Here is a 22,650-nt window from a genome sequence, read left to right as displayed (position 1 = left end):
TGACATGAGTATTTCTACCCCCACTTTCTTGTCGTTTCCATTTGCATGAAATATCTTTTTCCATCCCCTCATTTTCAATCTGTGCGTGTGTCTTTTGCCCTGAAGAGAGTCTCTTGTAGGCAGCATATTGTAGGTTCTTGTTTTTTTAATCTAGTCTGCCACTCTATGTGTTTTGATCAGAGCATTTAGTCCATTGACATTTAAAGTAATTATTGGGGATTCCCTGGTGGCGCAGTGGTTGAGAGTCCACCTGCTGATGCAGGGGACGTGGGTTCATGCCCCAGTCTGGGAGGATCCCACGTGCCACGGAGCAGCTGGGCCTGTGAGCCATGGCCGCTGGGCCTGTGCATCCGGAGCGTCCGGAGCTTTACAAGATATGTTAAAGAGACTTCGCTAAACAGAAAAGATTACAACAAGAAATATGAAAATTACAAAAGGAAAAATCTGATTTGTAAAGGCAAACTTATAGTAAAGGTAGTAGATCAGACACTTACAAAACTAGTAGGAAAGTTAAAAGAAAAAACTGGTCAAATCATCTTTATCAAGAATAAGTAGTTAAGGAATACACAAAACAAAAGGATGTAAAATATGATGTCAGAAACAGTAAACGTGGTGAGAATGGAGTAAAAATGCAGATTGTTGAACTACGTTTGAACTTAAGGGATCAGCAACTAAAAATAATCACATATATAATAAATATAATGTATATATATATATCTTTTTTGTTTTTCTATATGTATAAATCTTATGATAACCACAAACCAAAAATCTATAATAGATAAGCACAAAAAAGAGAAAGAAATTGAAACATAACACAAAAGATAATCATCAAGTGAAGAGAGTAAAAGAAGAAGGAACAACAAAGAACTAGAAAAATAACCTCAAAACAATTAACAAAATGTCGGAGAGACCTTCAAGATGGCAGAGGAGTAAGACATGGAGATCACCTTCCTCCTCACAAATACATCAGAAATACATCTACATGTGGAACAACTCCTACAGAACACCTACTGAATGCTGGCAGAAGACCTCAGACTTCCCAAAAGGCAAGAAACTCCCCACGTACCTGGGTAGGGCAAAAGAAAAAAGAAAACAGAGACAAAAGAATAGGGACAGGACCTGCATCTCTGGGAGGGAGCTGTGAAGGAGGAAAAGCTTCCACACACTAGGAAGCCCCTTCACTGGCAGAGACAGGAGGTAGCAGGGGGGAAGCTTCAGAGCCACAGAGGAGAGCGCAGCAACAGGGTTGCAGAGGGCAAAGCAGAGAGATTCCCGCACAGCGGATCAGTGCTGACCAGCACTCACCAGCCCGAGAGGCTTGTCTCCTCACCCGCGGGGGCAGGCGGGGGCTAGGAGCTGAGGCTCGGGTTTCGAGGTCAGATCCCAGGGAGAGGACTGGGGTTGGCTACGTGAACACAGCCTGAAGGGGGCTAGTGTACCACAGCAAGCCAGGAGGGAGTCCTGGGAAAAGTCTGGACCTGCCTAAAAGGCAAGAGAACATTGTTTCAGGGTGTGCAAGTAGAGGGGATTCAGGGAACAGCCTAAACGAGTTCCAGAGACGGGCACAAGCTGCGGCTCTCGGCGCGGACACCAGAGACAGGTATCAAATGCTAAGCCACCAACAATCCTGGGTGCGAGCACAGGTCACTATCCACACTTCCCCTCCCGAGAGCCTGTGCAGCCTGTCACTGCCAGTGTCCCGTGATCCAGGGACAACTTCCCAGGGAGAACACACGGTGCACCTCAGGCTGTTGCAACGTCACGCCAGCCTCTGCCGCTGCAGGCTCGCCCCGCATTCCGTACCCCTCCCTTCCCCCGGCCTGAGTGAGCCAGAGCCCCCTAATCAGCTGCTCCTTTAACCCCCTTCTGTCTGGGTGAAGAACAGACACCAGAGGGCGACCTACACACAGAGGTGGGGCCAAATACAAAGCTGAGCCCCAGGAGCTGTGCAAACAAGGAAGAGAAAGGGAAATCTCTCCCAGCAGCCACAGGAGCAGCAGATTAAATCTCCACAATCAACTTGATGTACCTGCATCTCTGGAATACCTGAATAGACAACGAATCATCCCAAAATTGAGGTGGTGGATTTTGGGAGTAACTGTAGACTTGGGGTTTGTTTTCTGCATCTAATTTGTTTTTGGTTTTATGTTTATCTTTGTTTAGTATTTAGAGTTTATTATCATTGGGAGATTTGTTTACTGATTTGGTTGCTTTCTTCCTTTTTATTATATATATATATTTCCTTTTTCTCTTTTTGTGAGGGTGCATGTGTATGCTTCTGTGTGTGATTTTGTCTGTATAGCTTTGCTTTCACCATTTGTCCTAGGGTTCTGTCTGTCCCTTTCTTTTTTTTTTTTTAGTAAAGTTTTTAGTGCTTGTTATCATTGTCAGATTTGTTGTTTGGTTTGGTTGCTCTCTTCTTTCTTTCTTTTTATTTTAAAATTCTTTTGATTTTTAATAATTTTTTTATTTTAGTAAATTTTAAATTTTATTTATTTATTTTTTTCTCGCTTTTCTTCCGAGCTGTGTGGCTGACAGGGTCTTGGTGCTCCGGCCAGGTGTCAGGCTGTGCCTCTGAGGTGGGAGAGCCGATTCCAGGACATTGGTCCACCGGAGACCTCCCAGCTCCATGTAATATCAAACGGCAAAAGCTCTCCCAGAGATCTCCATCTCAACGCTAAGCCCAGCGCCACTCAATGACCAGCAAGCTACAGTGATGGACACCTTATGCCAAACAACTAGAAAGACAGGAACACAACACCACCCATTAGCAGAGAGGCTGCTTAAAATCATAATAAGTTCACAGACACCCTAAAACACACCACCGGATGCAGTCCTGCCCACCAGAAAGACAACATCCAGGCTCATCCACCAGAACACAGGCACCAGTCCCCTCCACCTGGAAGCCTACACAACCCACTGAACCAACCTTACCCACTGGGGGCAGACACCAAAAACAATGGGAACTACGAACCTGCGGCCTGTGAAAAGGAGACCCCAAATACAGTAAGTTAAGCAAAATGAGAAGACACAGAAACACAGCAGATGAAGGAGTAAGGAAAAAACCCACCAGACCAAACAAATGAAGAGGAAACAGGCAGTCTACCTGAAAGAGAATTCAGAGTAATGATAGTAAAGACGATCCAAAATCTTGGAAATAGAATGAAGAAAATACAAGAAACGTGCAACAGGACCTAGGAGAACTAAAGAGCAAACAAACAATGATGAACAACAGAATAAATGAAATTAAAAATTCTCTAGAAGGAATCAATAGCAGAATAACTGAGGCAGAAGAACAGATAAGTGACCTGGAAGATAAAATAGTGGAAATAACTACTGCAGAGAAGAATAAAGAAAAAAGAATGAAAAGAATTGAAGACAGTCTCAGAGACATTTGGGACAACATTAAATGCACCAACATTCAAATTATAGGGGTCCCAGAAGAAGAAGAGAAAAAGAAAGGGACTGAGAAAATACTTGAAGAGATTATAGTTGAAAACTTCCCTAATATGGGAAAGAAAATAGTTAATCAAGTACAGGAAGCGCATAGAGTCCCATACAGGATAAATCCAAGGAGAAACACTCCAAGACACATATTAATCAAACTATCAAAAATTAAACACAAAGAAAAAATATTAAAAGCAGCAAGGGAAAAACAACAACATACAAGGGAATCCCCATAAGGTTAACAGCTGATCTTTCAGCAGAAACTCTGCAAGCCAGAAGGGAGGGGCAGGACATACTTAAAGTGATGAAAGGGAAAAACCTACAACCAAGATTACTCTACCCAGCAAGGATCTCATTCAGACTCGACAGAGAAATTTAAAATGTTACAGACAAGCAAAACTAACAGAATTCAGCACCACCCAACCAGCTTTATGACAAATGCTAAAGGAACTTCTCTAGGAATGAAACACAAGAGACCTACAATAACAAACCCGAAACAAATAAGAAAATGGTAATAGGAACATACATATTGATAACTACCTTAAATGTAAGTGGATTAAATGCTCCAACGAAAAGACATAGACTGGCTGAATGGATACAAAAGCAGACCTGTATATATGCTGTCTACAAGAGGCCCACTTCAGACCTAGGGACACATACAGACTGAAAGTGAGGGGATGGAAAAAGATATTCCATGCAAATGGAAACCAAAACAAAACTGGAGTAGCAATTCTCATATGACACAAAAGAGACTTTAAAATAAAGAGTATTACAAGAGACAAAGAAGGACACTACATAATGATCAAGGGATCAACTCAAGAAGAAGATATAACAATTGTAAATCTTCATGCACCCAACATAGGAGCACCTCAATACATAAGGCAAATGCTAACAGCCATAAACAGTGAAATTGACAGTATCACAATAATAGTAGGGGACTTTAACACCCCACTTTCACCAATGGACAGATCATCCAAAATGAAAATAAATAAGGAAACACAAGCTTTAAATGATACATTAAACAAGATGGACTTAATTGCTATTTATAGGACATTCCATCCAAAAACAACAGAATACACTTTCTTCTCAAGTGCTCATGGAACATCCTCCAGGATAGATCATATCTTGGGTCACAAATTAAGCCTTGGTAAATTTAAGAAAATTGAAATTGTATCAAGTATCTTTTCTGATCACAATGCTATGAGACTAGATATCAATTAGAGGAAAAAAATCTGTAAAAAATACAAAGACGTGGAGGCTAAACAATACACTACTAAATAGCCAAGAGATCACTGAAGAAATCAAAAAATACCTAGAAACAAATGACAATGAAAACACAACAACCCAAAACCTATGGGATGCAGCAAAAGCAGTTCTAAGAGAGAAGTTTATAGCAATACAATCCTACCTCAAATAAATAACCTAACCTTACACCTAAAGCAATTAGAGAAAGAAGAACAAAAGAACCCCAAATTTAGAAGAAGGAAAGAAATCATAAAGATCAGATCAGAAATAAATGAAAAAGAAATGAAGGAAATGATAGCAAAGATCAATAAAACTAAAAGCTGGTTCTTTGAGAAGATAAACAAAATTGATAAACCATTAGCCAGACTCATCAAGAAAAAAGACTCAAATCAATGGAATTAGAAATGAAAAAGGAAAAGCAACAACTGACACTGCAGAAATACAAAGGATCATGATAGATTACTACAAGCAACTCTATGCCAATAAAATGGACAACCTGGAAGAAATGGACACACACTTAGAAAAGCACAACCTTCCAAGACTGAACCAGGAAGAAATAGAAAATAAGAACAGACCAATCACAAGCACTGAAATTGAGACTGTGATTAAAAATCTTGCAACAAACAAAAGCCCAGGACCAGATGGCTTCACAGGTGAATTCTATCAAACATTTAGAGAAGAGATAACACCTATCCTTCTCAAACTCTTCCAAAATATAGCAGAGGGAGGTACACTCTCAAACTCATTCTACGAGGCCACCATCACCCTAATACCAAAATCAGAGAAAGATCATAAAAAAGAAAACTACAGGCCAATATCTCTGATGAACATAGATGCAAAAATCCTCAACAAACTACTAGCAAACAGAATCCAACAGCACATCAAAAGGATCATGTACCACGATCAAGTGGGGTTTATCTCAGGAATGCAAGGATTCTTCAATACATGCAAATCAATCAATGTGATAAAGCACCCTAACACACTGATGGAGGAAAACCATATGATCATCTCAATAGATGCAGAAAAAGCTTTCAACAAAATTGAACACCGATTTATGATAAAAACCCTCCAGAAAGTAGGCAAAGAGGGAACTTACCTCAACATAATAAAGACCATATATGACAAACCCACAGCCAACATCGTTCTCAATGGTGAAAAACTGAAACCAGTTCCTCTAAGATCAGGAACAAGACAGGGTTGTCCACTCTCCCCACTATTATTCAACATAGTTTTGTAAGTTTTAGCAACAGCAGAGAAAAAAAAGAAATAATAAAAGGCACCCAAATCAGAAAAGAAGAAGTAAAGCTGTCACTGTTTGCAGATGACATGATACTATACATAGAGAATCCTAAAGATGCTACCAGAAAACTACTAGAGCTAATCAATTAATTTGGTAAAGTATTAGGATACAAAATTAATGCACAGAAGTCTCTTGCATTCCTATACACTAATGATGAAAAATCTGAAAGAGAAATTAAGGAAACACTCCCAGTCACCATTGCAACAAAAAGAATAAATACCTAGGAATAAACCTACCTAAGGAAACAAAAGACCTGTATGCAGAAAACTATAAGACACTGATGAAAGAAATTAAAGATTACACAAACAGATGGAGAGATATACCATGTTCTTGGATTGGAAGAATCAACATTGTTAAAATGACTATACTACCCAAAGCAATCTACAGATTCAATGCAATCCCTATCAAACTACCAATGGCATTTTTCACAGAACTAAAACAAAAAATTTCACAATTTGTATGGAAACACAAAAGACCCCAAATAGCCAAAGCAATCTTTGAAAGGAAAACGGAGCTGGAGGAATTAGCCTTCTGGGATGCAGACTATACTACAAAGCTACAGTAATCAAGACAGTATGGGGCTTCCCTGCTGGCACAGTGGTTGGGACTCCACCTGCCAATGCAGGGGACACAGGTTCGAGCCCTGGTCTGGGAGGATCCCACATGCCGTGGAGCACCTGGGCCTGTGTGCCACAACTACTGAGCCTGCGCTCTAGAGCCAGCGAGCCACAACTACTGAGCCCATGAGCCACAACTACTGAGCCCGTGAGCCACAACTACTGAGCCCGCACGCCTGGAGCCCATGCTCCGCAACGAACAGTAGCCCCCTCTCGCCGCAACTAGAGAAAGCCCGTGCGCTGCAATGAAGACCCAAAGTAGCCAAAAATAAAATAAATAAATAAAATATCATTAAAAAAAAAGACAGTATGGTACTGGCACAAAAATAGAAATATAGATCAATGGAACAGGACAGAAAGCCCAGAGGTAAACCCCACACATATGGTCACCTTATTTTTGATATAGGAGGTAAGAATATACAATGGAGAAAAGACAGCCTCTTCAATAAGTGGTGCTGGGAAAACTGGAGAGCTACATGTAAAAGAGTGAAATTAGAACACTTCCTAACACCATACACAAAAATCAACTCAAAATGGATTAAAGACCTAAATGTAAGGCCAGACACTATCAAACTCTTAGAGGAAAACATAGGCAGAACACTCCATGACATAAATCACAGCAAGATCCTTTTGACCACCTCCTAGAGAAATGGAAATAAAAACAAAAATAAACAAATGGGACCTAATGAAACTTAAAAGCTTTTGCACAGCAAAGGAAAACTTAAACAAGATGAAAAGACAACCCTCAGAATGGGAGAAAGTATTTTCAAATGAAGCAACTGACAAAGGATTAATCTCCAAAATTTACAAGGAGCTCATGAAGCTCACTATCAAAAAAAAGAAACAACCCAACCCAAAAAATGAGCAGAAGACCTAAATAGACATTTCTCCAAAGAAGATATACAGATTGCCAACAAACACATGAAAGGATGCTCAACATCATTAATCATTAGAGAAATGCAAATCAAAACTACAATGAGGTATCACCTCATACCAGTCAGAATGGCCATCATCAAAAAATCCATAAACAATAGATGCTGGACAGGGTGTGGAGAAAAGGGAACCCTCTTGCACTGTTGGTGGGAATGTAAATTGATACAGCCACTATGGAGAACAGTATGGAGGTTCCTTATAAAAACTAAAAATAGAGCTACCATACGACCCAGCAATCTCACTACTGGGCATATACCCTGAGAAAACCATAAAAAAAAGAGTCATGTACCACAATATTTATTACAGCTCTATTTACAATAGCCAGGACATGGAAGCAACCTAAGTGTCCATCGACAGATGAATGGATAAAGAAGATGTGGCACATATGTACAATGGAATATTTCTCAGCCATAAAAAGAAATGAAATTGAGTTATTTGTAGTGAGGTGAATGGACCTAGAGTCATACAGAGTGAAGTAAGTCAGAAAGAGAAAAACAAATACCGTATGCTTACACATATATATGGAATCTAAAAGTTAAAAAAAATGGTTCTGAAGAACCTAGAGGCAGGACAGGAATAAAGACGCAGACTAGAGAATGGACTTGAGGACACGGGAAGGGGGAAGGGTAAGCTGGGACAACGTGAAGAGAGTGGCATGGACATATATACACTACCAAACGTAAAATAGATAGCTAGTGGGAAGCAGCCACATAGCACAGGGAGGTCAGCTCGGTGCTTTGTGACCACCTAGAGGCATGGGATAGGGAGGGTGGGAGGGAGATGCAAGAGGGAGGGGATATGGGGATATGTATATGTATAGCTGATTCACTTTGTTATAAAGCAGAAACTAACACACCATTGTAAAGCAATTATACTCCAATAAAGATGTTTTTTAAAAAGTTATTAAAATTCAGATTCTATGTTCCAATTGGCTTGAAGCTGAATCTTAGTTATGCACACACTATTTGAAAAAAAAAAAACGTGGCCCTTCTTCATGTGCATTTCTAACTAAATGGACTGATGGGACCAAAGGCAATTTAGAATATCAGTGGCCACTATGGGAAACTTTTGAAATCTCCAACCTTAATTTCCTTAAAACTAAACTGGACTACAATAGATCAGAGTTTCCCAGAACTGAGTGGAATGCTTATTTTGATTGGTATTTTGAGTCTTCCCAAGGTTATCAGTGGTCTCTCTTCAAAATAAGATTTTAAGATTAACTGGGGCAAACAAATGATCAAAGGGCTCCTGAAGTTGCAGGCCTTTCTTCCTGGTCTCTTTTTCTCAGCTTTTGCGTCCTGGGCTGTCCTGTCTCTCTCAACCCCTGTGCTCAGACTCCACCTTCAGCACCATCTTCCTCCTTCTCTTCTATGCTGCCTATGCCTCCTGTATACCCTCAGCTACCTCACACTAATTCTCTCACCAAACTTTTACTTTTCTCTGAAACTCTCTTCTCCTCTGAAACTATCAGAATCTGTCCCTTTAATATTAAGCCTTCTGAGGATCCCAAGGCTAATTTCTTACACTCCCTGGACTAAAGCTGAACTGTGAGCCAGTCAGAAATTTCCCAGAGTAATGCAGATCCTCAGAAATTTACTGAGGAATTCAATACAGTCGTTCAAATGTATCAGCCTGGTTTCACTGACTTATTCTTGTTCATATGCTTGTCAGTGAAGGGCAGGCCCAGCACTGGATGAAAACCACTAACTGGGAAAATCCTGAAAGATCTCTAGAGTTACAGCTGGGAGGCCAACCCTCTTGGCTACAATAGGCTAATCTATTATACAATCAAGCTCAGGCAATCGCTAGATGACTTCACTGAGCAATGCCTAGGGCTTTTCCAAAGTCTGTTGGTTGGAACAAAATTCAGTCTTGTGCACAAAAGTCTGATGAACCTGTTCATGAATATTATAATTGAGTTCAGGTTGTTTTTAAAGAAATGTCTGTAGAGAACAAACTTATGGTTACCAGGGGGGAAAGGACAGGGGATAGATTGGGAGTTTGGGATTGACATGTACACACTGCTATATTTAAAATGCATAACCAACAAGGACCTACTGTATAGCACAGGGAACTCTGCTCAATATTGTGTAACAACCTAAATGGGAAAAGAATTTGAAAAAGAATTAAAAAAGAAAGAAAGAAAGAAAAGTCTGGTCTTCCAGATGTTGACTCCACTGAGTAGCTTTTAAGTCTATGCTTATTAATTGGCCAGACCAGGAGCTTTCCCTTCTAGTACAAAGGACCAGGATGGAAAGGGAAACTATGTCCACTCCAGGTTTGGTTAGACTGGCAAACCAGCCCTCTCACACTCCAGATGAGTCATCTCAAAGGAAGACTGCTAAAATTCATAATCTTCAACGCCAGCAAATGAAGGCCCCTAAGCAAAACCAAAACCTTCCTATTTGTTGCTGCTGTGATTGCACAGAGCCAGGACATTGGAAAAGAAATTGTTACAGATTCAAACTCTTCAGGTACCTGCAGCCCTCTAACCAGCCTTTATAATGTACTCCCAATTCTCAAAGATGGGGCTCCGTAGACGGGGCTCTTCCCAATTCCCTCTCTTAATTGGCTGGGAGAAACGTTTCTCCAGATGGGGGATGAATCTCTTCCAGTACGAATTGACCCCAGAGCCACACTCTCAGAGCTCAGCCCCACTACTATAAAGCAGCCCCTGTATCAGAGGACTACAACTGTTCAAACAGTAGGGATCTCTAATGAACCTCAAGAGGTTCCTGTCTCTGAACCTATTCCGCTTTATTTAGGCCCTTTGAGAGAGACACACCCTTTTCTCCTGGACTTTATCTCTCCCCAAAGGGGAAAATGATTCTAGAAATTGACAGTGGTCATCAAAGTAACGCACCACATGAATTAAATGACCCTTTGACATCTTTTATTTGTCCCATCTCTGATGGTACCAGAGCTGATTCTGGAAACACTAATCATTTGTCCCTGTTGAGTCAGCTACCACCCTCCTTATGGGCAAAATCTCCAGGTGACCCCTCAAATCCTCTTAACGAATGTCCTACAAGTAAAGAAGCCCTTAAAGGTATAAAGACCATAATAGAAGATTACAAGGCTCAAGACCTCATAGTCCCTTGCACTAATCCTTGTAACACCCCCATTTTACTGGCAAGAAAATCTAAGGACCACGAGTGGAGGTCTGTCCAGGACCTCCAAGCAATAAACAACTTAAAAAAAAATTATTTATTTGGCTGTGTTGGGTCTTTGTTGCTGCGCGCGAGCTTTCTCTAGTTGCCGTGAGCAGGGGCTACTCTTCCTTGCGGTGCACAGGCTTCTCATTGCGGTGGCTTCTCTTATTGTGGAGCACGGGCTCTAGGCGTGGGGGCTTCAGTAGTTGTGGCACGTGGGCTCAGCAGTTGTGGCTCATGGGCTCTAGAGCGCAGGCTCAGTAGTTGTGGCGCACGGGCTTAGTTAGTCTGCGGCATGTGGGATCTTCCCCGACCAGGGCTCGGTCCCCTATCCCCTGCATCGGCAAGCGGATTCTTAACCACTGCGCCACCAGGGAAGCCCTAAACAACTTATTTTTTAACACCTTGTTGTTCCTAATCCTCAGGTGTCACTAACATCCATTCCCACCAGAAGCCAATTCTTTACTGTAATTGGTTTATGCCGTGCATTCTTTACAAGCTGATCATCTACCCTGCGACCCCACCCCCCACCCCCTCTTGGCCTTTAACAATGCTTTGCCGAAACCCTTCGGGGAGCTCAAGGCTTTTCAGGGAATGAGTCACCTCATCTCATTGCATGGCCTTGCAATAGACCTTTCTCTGTTCCAAACTCCGACGTTTTAGTTTGTTTGGCCTCACTGTGCTTTGAGCACACAAACTTGTGTTAAGGATCCCAAATAAACCCATCTTTGCCGTAGAAATAACTGGCAGTCTTATTTGTTTCAGGTCAACAACCCATTAATGAGGGAACCAGAGGATGACAAGGCTGCTTCAAAGGAGAATGCAGGCAACTGACTATGTGTACATAGCCAGCGAAAAAGAGCAGAAAAGGAAACTCTTGGGATGAGATCGATAAATCAAGCAGAAACCTGGTTAATGTTCTGAGCTGGCAGAGGTCATTTGCATTTTTACCAGATAAAATCATTTACATCACCACTGGAGGAAAAAATTTGCATTTCTATTACACAACAAAGCTTGTGTTTGGTTTTCTACAAGTTAACTTCTACACTTAAAAGAGTAATAAGGGCTTCCCTGGTGGCGCAGTGGTTGGGAGTCCGCCTGTCAGTGCAGGGGACGCGGGTTCGGGCCCTGGTCCAGGGGGATCCCACATGCCGCGGAGCGGCTGGGCCCGTGCGCCACAACTGCTGAGCCTGCGCTCTGGAGCCCGCAAGCCACAACTACTGAGCCCACGTGCCACAACTGCTGAGGCCCGTGTGCCTGGAGCCCATGCTCCGCAACGGGAGAGGCCACTGCAATGAGAGGCACGCGCACTGCAACGAAGAGAAGCCCCCGCTTGACACAACTAGAGGAGAGCCCGCGCGCAGCAACGAAGACCCAATGCAGCCAAAAATAAAGAAAAAAAAAAAAAAAAGAGTAATAAAATGCCCTCATTTAAAATAGTAAGTCAGGGCTTCCCTGGTGGTGCAGTGGTTGAGAGTCCGCCTGTCGATGCAGGGAACACGGGTTCGTGCCCCGGTCCGGGAGGATCCCACATGCCGCGGAGCGGCTGGGCCCGTGAGCCATGGCCACTGAGCCTGCGTGTCCGGGGCCTGTGCTCCGAAATGGGAGAAGCCACAACAGTGAGAGGCCCGCGTACCGCAAAAAAAAATATAAATAAATAAATAAAATAAAATAGTAAGTCAAAGTTACTAAAATCCCAGGCAGGACCCTTGGTGGTCTTGTCTGATACTGTATTACCATGACAATGAAGGCCACCAAGCATCTTTTCTGCTTGACTTGCAAGTTCTGGTTCCAACAGGTGTGGTCTGGTGGTGCATGTTTTAGAGTCATCAGATGAGTAAATATGTTGAAGTCTGGAAAGCGTTTGGGACATGCATTAGGTAACATCTATTTCCCTGACCCCTCCCTTCACCTCCAGTCACCGGTAGGTTCATGTCCTTTATTATCCTGTACCTCCTGGTGTGCGCACCCAGCACTTTGCATCCTATTCGTGTAAGTGACTATCTCTCCCTTTGGACACCAGGCAGAGTTTTCTTGCCCCCCTCTATGTATTGGCTCTCCAGCTCAGGGTCTGGTACAACTTACAAGTTCAATAAATGCTTGTTGAATAACTGTATAAATGAGATGGAATCTGAGCCATGTTGTGAAAAAACCATGGTAGGTACGAGGTAGTGGGGGGAAGAAAGTCAGTTCAGCAGAGGCAAGGACATCGCAAACTTACTAGCGGGAGGGTGGGCTTCAATGTGGGCCAATTGTGCGGGGAGTACAGGCAGGGCCAGCACAGGAGGATGCGGGCATGAAAGCACCACATCTAAGCGAGAGGTGAAGCGCAGGGATTCTTCCATTCTCCGTCTGCCTCATCCTTTGGCCGTCCTTGCCGTCACACGTCGGGAGGGTGCACCGCCCCACGGTGTGCAGGGATGGGAGGGACGGTGAAGAACCTGGGGGCACACAACGGGTTCATGTATCTCCCTCTGGAACGAGCCTCACTCCGCGGAGACTTTGCTTCTTTTAAAAACCTTACCAGGTCTATTCAGGGGTGACTGGGCGGTCTCCTAGGAGGGAGGAAACAGCTGGCCCCTCCCCTCCCATTCGCCAGCCTCCGCGACTCATCTCCCAGCTCCTGGCGCGCGCACTCCGGCGGGGCTGACCCTGACACCCCGTAGCTGAGCCGGGGGCGCGCGAGCCGGGGGCGCGCGAGCCGGGGGCGCGCGCGGCGAGGGCTTAGCGGCTCAGCCCGGCTCCCCGCCCGCCAGCCCGAACCCCTGTGACTCCGGGCCGGGATCCCGCCTGCCAACCGGCTGGCCCCCTCGTAGGGGACGTGCTGCTGACCCGCGCCTGCGACCAGGAGGACGTGCAGCCATGGGCCGCCTGGCCGGGAGTGCGGCGGCGCTGCTGCTCGGGCTGCTCGTGGAGGTAGGGCCGGGCCGGGCGGGGCTGAGCGGTAACGGCACCGAGGCGCCCGGGAGACCGTGTGCGGGAGCCCTGAAGGCTGAGGGCCGAGAGCCGCGGCCTCACGGACCCGCACAAGCCCCCGTGCGGAAGGCGTCCGCGCCCTGGTGCCGGGGTCGTCCCAGCCCTCCCCGCTCCTCCGACGGCCCTCAGTCCCCCCGCCCCGCGTTACCGATTCTCGCGCGTGGGGAACACCCGGGAGAACCCTTTGCGCGCTGTGCGCCCGACCCCTCCCCTCGCCTCCCCCGGGGGCCCGGGTCTGGTGGGGCTGGCGGGCGGGTGGTCCCTGAAGCGGCGCAGGCGCAGAGTCAGGGCGACCAGCGGTTTGGGGCTGGGGAGGGGGCGCCGCCGGGTCGGGGCGCGACCGCGCGGAGACGTGGATGAGGGAGGTGTCACGGGTCCCCGAGTGAGATGGCGGGACTGAGCAGGAGTAAATGTCCCCGCCGGTGAGGATGAAGCGCAGTCTTCCGAAGCGAGAGAAAACCCCCGAAGAGCCGGGGTGGGTGTGGTCTTTTGGAGCCGAGACAGGGGACTTGTTGAAGCGACGGCGGAGGAATTGCTGGTGACCGCAACCTCGTGGGGACCTCGGCTGCCCCCGGCCGGAAAGTTGCGCCCTCGGATGGCGACCACCCCCTTCTTGCTAAAGCGGGTTCTTTAAAATGGGAGCTAGTGGGGCCCTAGGGTGCAGTCTGGATTAAGGTTTGTTCTATTCCCTGCTCACTTCCATTATTTTGAATGAAATTTTATTAAATTAATGAAGTCAAAGTAAATGAGTGACGAGGTTCTTACGTTTTCTCTTTTAGGTAGTAAAACTCTGGAAACGACTCCTTGGTTTTCTTCATGTATAAGGAAATCAGTGTTACAAAATGGGAGGGAGAGTCTGAGCTCTCCTGAAAAGAAGGTTGATTGAAGTTTCTTGCCCCCGGCCCCGCCATAGCAAAGACTTACCCTTTTTGTTCTTCTGTCTCCCTGGCTGAGTGGTTCATGTTTTTGTGGAGTGCCCTCCACTTGCGTCCTTTTTGTTGATTCATAATTTTATGACCTTAGGTATCACGTCTCCTGGGTGATCACCAGACAGATAATGGAGAAGTGAATCTGAGACCACTATTCACATAAAAACGCATGCATCTGTACCTACACATGCGATCCCCCCACTTTTAAATCAGCACTTGGTGAAATTACCTAGCGTTTCGTTGGTTCTGCCTCCTGCACGTCTTTAGTGTGTGTGGTGTTGTGCCCTGTACGTAGGCTAGACTGCTTCAAGGACTCAGTTCTTTTCAAAATACTTAAGCCTGGGACACAGCCTCTCAGATCACTCGGAGGGACTGCTCTGAAGGGTTAAGGGAGGAGCCAGGATACAGAGGAGGTTTTTTTTTAATATAAAATTATTTATTTATTTTTGACTGCGTTGGGTCTTCGTTGCTGCCCGTGGGGTTTCTCTAGTTGTGGTGAGTGGGGGCTGCTCTTCGTTGCGGTGCGCGGCTTCTCATTGCAGTGGTTTCTTTTGTTGCGGAGCATGGGTTCTAGGCACACGGGCTTCAGTAGTTATGGTGCGCGGGCTCAGTAGTTGTGGCTCGCGGGCTCTAGAGCTCAGGCTCAGTAGTTGTGGCGCACGGGCTTAGTAGTTCCGCAGCATGTGGAATCTTCCCGGACTAGGGCTCGAACTTGTGTTCCCTGCGTTGGCAGGGGAATTCTTAACCACTGTGCCACCAGGGAAGCCCCCTATAGAGGAGTTTTTGCCAAACAAAAACAAAAACCAAACAAAAAAACCCCAGGTAGTTGGAACATCAAAAGATTACTATTAAAGAAAACCAGACATCTCAGGTTAATGAATTTAGCACTATTCTATGTATGGGAAGTTGCAAGAGTTTGAGCATATTGAAATCATTCCTTTGATATGCACCTCAGCTATCTGGGGCCAGTATCCTGTTTTTCTCCATCCTGAATCCCCTCTGGGTGCACAGTCTGGGAGACGCGACGTTCTTCAGGAATTTATCATCTTAAGAGAGAGTTCACATCAGGCCTGAAAGGTTCAAATGATATTAAGCAGAACTGTGACAACACTAAAATTTTTTTTTGCGGTACACGGGCCTGTCACGTTGTGGCCTCTCCTGTTGCGGAGCACAGGCTCCGGACGCGCAGGCTCAGCGGCCATGGTTCACGGGCCCAGCCGCTCCATGGCATGTGGGATCTTCCCGGACCGGGGCACGAACCCGTGTCCCCTGCATCGGCAGGTGGACTCCCAACCACTGCGCCACCAGGGAAGCCCATACACTAAAATTTAAAGGAGTAAATTGATGTTTTCACAAAGTCAGATATCTAGATGATTGGTAATTTTTGTTTTCATGGGATGGTGTGGTGTAGCCCACTTTTGCACGACTGTCCCAAGCACCTGTTTTGTTTGTGGTAGAGAGGTGTCTCTCTGAGGAATTAAGGAGATTTCTTTATAATGTATCACATGGAGTCTTACACGTGAGTTATATATCTGAGATCTTTTCATCTTGAGTGGGTTGCTCTGAATTTCATCTAATATTGGTTGTTATCAGTACGCCTCTGATGCTTTTGAGGTCCTGAATCACATACATAAATGTGCTATTTCCGTTGCCGAGTATGTGATGAGGCAAAGAGCTCTCTTCAATTTGAGGGCCTAAGACAACTGGGGGAGATGTTTGAAGGCTTCTGACAGCCAGCTGCAACCTGGAATACCTGTCTTTGTTCTGCTTGAGCTGGTTTCACTGTGGCTGTCGTGTAGTGGACCATAAACCACCTGGCAGCCTTTATGCTGCCCTGGCCCTCTGGCATCCTGTTCCTAGGCAGCACTGCTCAGGGTTGTGTGGGGCGGGCTTGGGGCGGGGGTGGTGTGCTCGGGAGAAGTCCTTGAGCATGGAGGGTGTCTAAAAGTTGTTTCAGAAGGGCTTTCCTCCCCTGCCTCACATCCTCCTGTAGAAGTTCACTTACCTGTTAGACAGCTAGACTGCGTATTGGTTTTTCACTTAGCAGAGTGCTTCCCCTGTGTTCTAAGCACATTACAAATATTAACTCGTTAATCTTCTTAGCGATTACTTTTAGTCCCATTTTTGTGTCAAATGGGGATGTTAAAGAGCTTGTCCACAGTCTCACTGCTGTGACGTGTGAGGGCCTGAGATGCTAACCCAGCCAGAGGGGCTCCGACTGCCACATCCTGTGCCTCTCCCACTGCTGGACACAGAGACGTGGAAAGAATCTGTACTCGGTCTGTCCCGAGGCCAGTGGTAGACTTGGATGGGTATGGCCCCACGAAAACCAGCAAAATTCCCTCTAGGAACTCAGCTCCATTTAGGGGACCATATAATTTAGCATGCAAACTATGACACTGGAGAGTGACGCTGGGGACTGTTAACAGTCGTGTCCGCACAGCAGGCATCAGTAGGACTGTCCTGGAAGCCCCGGCCTGTGCTCACCCCAAAGCCCAGGCAGAGCTGTAAGTAGGAGCCGGCTGGGGGGCAGCATTATCCCTTCCCTGGGGAGGCTTCTGGGACGCTCATCACTGAAGTGACCTTTCCTTTCTGTTAACCCGGACTTGCCTGTGAATCGCATGGGAAGCCGGCGAGGACCCTTATTTCATCTTCCCTCCTCCCCAGTTGCTCCGTGCCAGCTGGGTAGATATCCCAGGCACGTGGGCCATGGGGCGGCCACAGAATAGGGGAATCCCGCGGCTCTTCTTGGGTCATGAAATTCTAAAGTTGTGTGTTGTCCTCCTGTCCACTGGTCTGTGTGAGGCCCTGTGAACAGTGGCTGCAGGAACGGTGACGGTGCTGAGCCGTCTCCCAGTACCCCTGGTGAACTAGTCCGCTAGTGCGCTGGGTGGCAGCCGCAGCATAGAAACTGAAGAAGAAAAGCGGTTCCAAGCCTGAGTATGGCTTAGTAGAACCCGAGGAGTCATTAGGTGCTGAGCATATGCGCCCCCCGTGGGCTTTTGTCAGAATACGTGGCTTTCTGGATATTGTCACAGCAGTCTCTTTCTAGAGGTCAGGTTGTTGACACTTCTGTAATCTACTGAGCAGTACTTGTTACGCGTTCTGTCCTTCCTGAAATGATCCCAGAAATGTGTAGTGTACTATTTAGTATAAATTCCCCCTGTGCCAGGGTTGGGGGCTCTGCTGCATCCATCCGTGGGGGAAAGAACTCTACTAGGTTATTTTATTCAAGAGACCGGCATCAGTATCTTTCTGTTCCTCCCCTGGAACCCAAAGCTGGAAACCTTTAAGTGAGGCCGCCATGTGTTTCAAACTTATTCCGGCCAGAGAACATCCCTTCTTGGGCTAGAAAAAGGAGTGGTCTTCTCTTCGAGAGAGAGGATTGCAAAGGGGACATTGTCTTTTGAAACTAGGGAAATTCACAGGCTTACTGAGTATTTTTCTAAAGTCCTTTGTATTTTGATGCCCAGGAGTCTTGAAATTAGAACCAAGTCATGTTTAAGGGTGTTTTTTGTCTCATGCCAAATGTTTTTTGTACCCTGGAATTGCGATGAACGTGGCAGCCCTTGGACGCCAATTTTCTGAAATAAACTACTGCCACCTTCCCACTCTTCAGAGTTTTTAGAATCTGAGCAACATGCAGTTTGAGTGAAAGAGAAGACTGTGGGGGAGTTTGTTATCTATGGAAGCTCCACGGAGGCTGGGTGCTGAGGACGAGGGGTGGCAGTGATACGTGAGCCTGGTGGCGAGGGCTCCACTCTGAACTGGGGGAAACTGGCTCCGGGTGTGTGAGGAGGGCCTGGGGCTCCGGGCCCTGACTTGGGGCCCTCCCTGGCCCTTGCTTTCCTGTGGCTTGTGCAAACCTATTAATTAATTAATTTATTTTTGCTGTGTTGGGTCTTCGTTTCTGTGCAAGGGCTATCTCTAGTTGTGGCAAGTGGGGGCCACTCTTCATCGCGGTGCGCGGGCCTCTCACTATCGTGGCCTCTCTTGTTACGGAGCACAGGCTCCAGACGCGCAGGCTCAGTAGTTGTGGCTCACAGGCCTAGTTGCTCCGCGGCATGTGGGATCCTCCCAGACCAGGGCTCGAACCCGTGTCCCCTGCATTAGCAGGCAGATTCTCAACCACTGCGCCACCAGGGAAGCCCACTTGTGCAAACCTATAAAGACCAACGAGGGGGCCGTGACTCTAGAAGCACGTGGATCAGGCTTTTGGCCACTGGAATATCTAGCCATGGGATGGCAAGTCCTTTTCTTAGAACGTCCATTTATCCGCTCAGTGAGGCCTCAAATGTCACCCTCTTGATGAGGCCTACCTTGACCACCCTATATAAAATTCCAACCCAATTCTCCTCCCAGCACTCTGGCTCTGACCAATTCTCTCCTTTCTCTGTATCTCTTACCTTCAAAACATGATGGAATTTACCTTCCACAATCTACACATTATAGGAGCAAAGGTTTTGATCCATTTTGTTCACTGAAATATCCCCAGCTCCTGGAACAGTGCCTGGCACACAGCAAGGACTCAGTAAATATTTGAATGAGTACAAAGAACCGTGGTAATGACCCTGCGGGAGGGAGCTGACTAGGTCTACAGTAGGAGAGGGGAAGGTAGCTGATCAGCTATGACTCTGAAGGGGGCCTTGTGTGTTAGGACTTAGAGCTAATCATTATTTGAACACCTCTGGTGATGGAAACTCACTATCTCAAAGCAAGGCATCAACTTTTTGGACAATTTTAGTTGTTAAAGTTTTCTGTTATACTGAGTAGAAATGTCCGCATTGTTTCTACCTGGTTCTACTTTTGTACCCCTTGGGCTTTTCAGAATAAACATGTTCACAATGACAGTCCCTCAGTTGAACACAGCTGTGCTGGTCTCCGCGCACCCCCTGTTCCCCGCCCCGTGTTCTTCTCCAGGCATCATTTCCTTCTGTTATTTCTCACAAGATGTGGTTTTGAATCATCTCACCGTCCTCACAGCTGCCCTCTGAAAACTGCCAAACTGGATGAACAGTGGTCAGGAAATCATCACTGTCTGAAAAAAATGGTCCTAGAAAAAGGCCACTCAAAGTGAATCCACTTAAAACAGGGATCAAAATTTCATAGTTAATAGTGAGGAAAAAGTTTCAGCTTAATTTGGAAAAACAAAGCCCAGATAATAAAACTAAGATAATTCCATCCCAAGTACCCATTTTTAGAATTGAATCAATTTGGGCGGGGGAGATTAATTTCTCTGATAAAAGTCTGTGATGCGTAATAGCATAGTCTTCCCTTGACCTTGAAAGTGAGTGGCATGATCATAGTAAGGGACTTTTCTTTTTTTCCCAGAATTATTTGCTCGAGTGATCAAACCCCGCCGTACGTCCACCTCTAGCTTCTCTTGGTCTTTTTTATTCATATCATTCTGTTTGGGGCATCTGTTGGGTCATTATTAACGGGTACCTGCCAGAGCCTTTTGTCTCTTCCATAGACTTCATGTATCTTTGCGAGATCTGCAGGGTCACTTTGCCGTCCATCTGTGTGGTATTTGTGTCGTACTTGCCTGTGATCCTGACACCGGAGGCTGATTATGGAGCTGCTCGTTAAGTGGGCTGCAGTGTTGGTACGCTGTTTTAGAAGGAATGAGTTCAGTGTTGGGTGCATTTTGTCATGCAGCCTTTGGCTTGCCTCCCATCTCTTCCCCATTGGGACTTGTTTGAACAATAAGGACACTCTGTTCTGTAGATGTGGTCTCACTGGCACTGTCACAGCCCTTGTTTGGACCTTTGCATTAGGCAGAGAAGCCAAGAGATTTACACTGAGTTTGCAGTGACACAGATGTTTTTAACATCTGTTGGTGGTAACCCACAAATCCTCATAACAGTTGTAGAGTGTTGAGTATAATATATAAAACCTAAATTGAGGACTATATATTAATTCTATTTGACATTACTTCCTTCATCTCATCTTCTTAAGCCTGTCAACCTCTGTTTGAATGCTATATTTTAAAATCCAGTACCCTTTATGGCTTTGTGCCGTATACAGATTTGATTATCGTACCGTGTCGGCTTTGCCCAATGGAGTAAAAAAAATGTTAAATCGAGCCAAGTCAAAGATGGAGACTTACATCTGGGTTGAAGTAGATGATTGAGGTTTTTTTAAAGTTAATTAATTAATTTTTGGCTGTGTTCGGTCTTCGTTGCTGTGCACAGGCTTTCTCTAGTTGCGGCGAGCGGGGGCTACTCTTCATTGTGGTACGCGGGCTTCTCCTTGCGGTGGCTTCTCCTTGTTGTGGAGCATGGCCTCTAGGCGCACGGGCTCAGTAGTTGTGGCTTGCGGGCTCAGTAGTTGTGGCTCGCAGGTTCAGTAGTTGTGGCTCACGGGCTTAGTTGCTCCGTGGCGCGTGGGATCTTCCCGGACAAGGGCTCGACCCCGTGTCCCCTGCATTGGCAGATGGATTCTTAACCACCGTGCCACCAGGGAAGTCCCTGGTTGAGATTTTGACTTGGAGAATACTGATGTCCTTAATTTTAAAAAGTCAGAATTTAGCTTTAAACGTGCAGTGTTTTGAAGTGTTTGATCATCTGCCCTCTGTGAGGAAAGATCCAAGAGTCTAGCCAGATATCTAAATTTGGGAGTTATCTGCGCTCATGCTGCAGAGCAGTTGAGAGCCTTATGCACGGCCATTGTGTTCGGTGAGTAGGACACGGTGACCTTTGCTGGTTGGGGTAAGGAGTCAAGTGGTCAGCGGATACAGGGAGGCAATGAATGTGAATATATATATTTTCACGAAGTGTAGCTGCATACTTCAAAGCTCTTGATTAGAGCACAACATCCTCAGACCAGAACAAAGAAGTAGTATCTTATAAATCAGGTTTGAAATTGATCGATTGTGTACTTGAGGCACAGAAGACCCGTGATGGGAGTTAAGTTTCTGGTTTAGATAGTGTCTGAGTGCATTTGAGCTGTTATAACAAAATACAAAATACTACCTACCGGGTAGTTTATAAACAGCACAATTTCTGGAGGCTGGGAGGTCAGTCAAGGCACCAGCAAGGTCCAGTTCGGTGAGGGCCCTCTTCCTGGTTCAAAGCTGGCGCCTCTGGCTGTGTCTTCCCATGGTGGAAGGGTAAGCAGTCTCTGTGGGGCCTCTTTTAGAAAAGCATCTATCCCACTCGCGAGGGCTCCACCCTTGTGATCTAATCACACCCTAAGTGCCCCTACTTCTTAATCCCACCGCATTGGCGTTAGCACTTCAGCGTGAATTTTGAGGGGACATGAGCATTCAGACCATAGCAGATGGCAACATAGCGATGTTTTGTGGAATCTCAGCCCTTTGTGTATTGGCTGGGAGTCTTTTGGGTAAATTACTTAGGCTCTCATTGACTCCACTGAGTCACCTGTAAGAAGAGAAGTGCCCCAGGGTAGAGGGAAGCTCGGGGAAAATCCACCGCTTGGAATTTAGCTCTGCACAGTTTGGACCAACAGATTGTGAACATTGTCAGTTGTTTCTAAGCAAGGTGCCTTGCCCAGGTTCCCTGCCAAAATGGAGAGAGGGCTCCAAAAATACCTTTTTATTTAAAAATTGTGCTTTCTTCCCTTTTTAGTATATCTGTGACTAGATTGAAAAGAAACTTGGTCATTAGTGTTCAAAACGAGGGAAAGGAAGATTGTGATTACTACCATCTTTGGCTTTCAATTTTTGCTCTGGGTAAAGCAATAAAAGGGTTCAAACTAGAATGCTCTTCCCCTTTGATGCTTTTTGGACGGCGGAGCAGAAGGCAGCATCCACAAAGGTAACACCTTGACTTTTAACTAACTGGGAGTAGAGTTGAGTGAAACCCTTTGGCTCTGTGGCTGGTCTCCGTCTCTTGGTATCTTGTGATTTATGCCCGTGTTGTCCAAAGAATCAAACTATGGCTTCCTGGAGAGAGTGGGGACAGATCTTAAACTCTTATGGGCGGGGGCGGGGGGGGGGGGCAGGGAGTGGGGGAGTTAGTTTGCTTGTGAGAGTTTGTGGAAAGTTCCTAGTTGTGGTACTTTGTTTCCTTAGTTGTATAGAAAACAAA

At 45.8% G+C, this 22,650-nt stretch overlaps 1 protein-coding gene across 2 annotated transcripts in view; it reads left to right on the top strand.

The window, feature by feature from the left end:
- The first annotated feature begins 13,465 nt into the window (after positions 1-13,465).
- VOPP1 (VOPP1 WW domain binding protein) overlaps positions 13,466-22,650 on the top strand; it is an 85,244-nt gene continuing 76,059 nt past the window's right edge. For both annotated transcript variants that reach the window (XM_060020122.1, XM_060020121.1), the window contains exon 1: positions 13,466-13,610. In XM_060020122.1, the coding sequence (XP_059876105.1) occupies positions 13,557-13,610 (54 nt within the window). In that variant the 5' untranslated portion in view covers positions 13,466-13,556. The remainder of the gene's footprint in view (positions 13,611-22,650) is intronic.

This window comes from Delphinus delphis, chromosome 9, assembly GCF_949987515.2.
Source record: "Delphinus delphis chromosome 9, mDelDel1.2, whole genome shotgun sequence".
Taxonomy (NCBI): domain Eukaryota; kingdom Metazoa; phylum Chordata; class Mammalia; order Artiodactyla; family Delphinidae; genus Delphinus; species Delphinus delphis.
The sequence above is the reverse complement of the archived record's forward strand: the minus strand, read 5'-3'. Positions and strand labels throughout refer to the sequence as shown.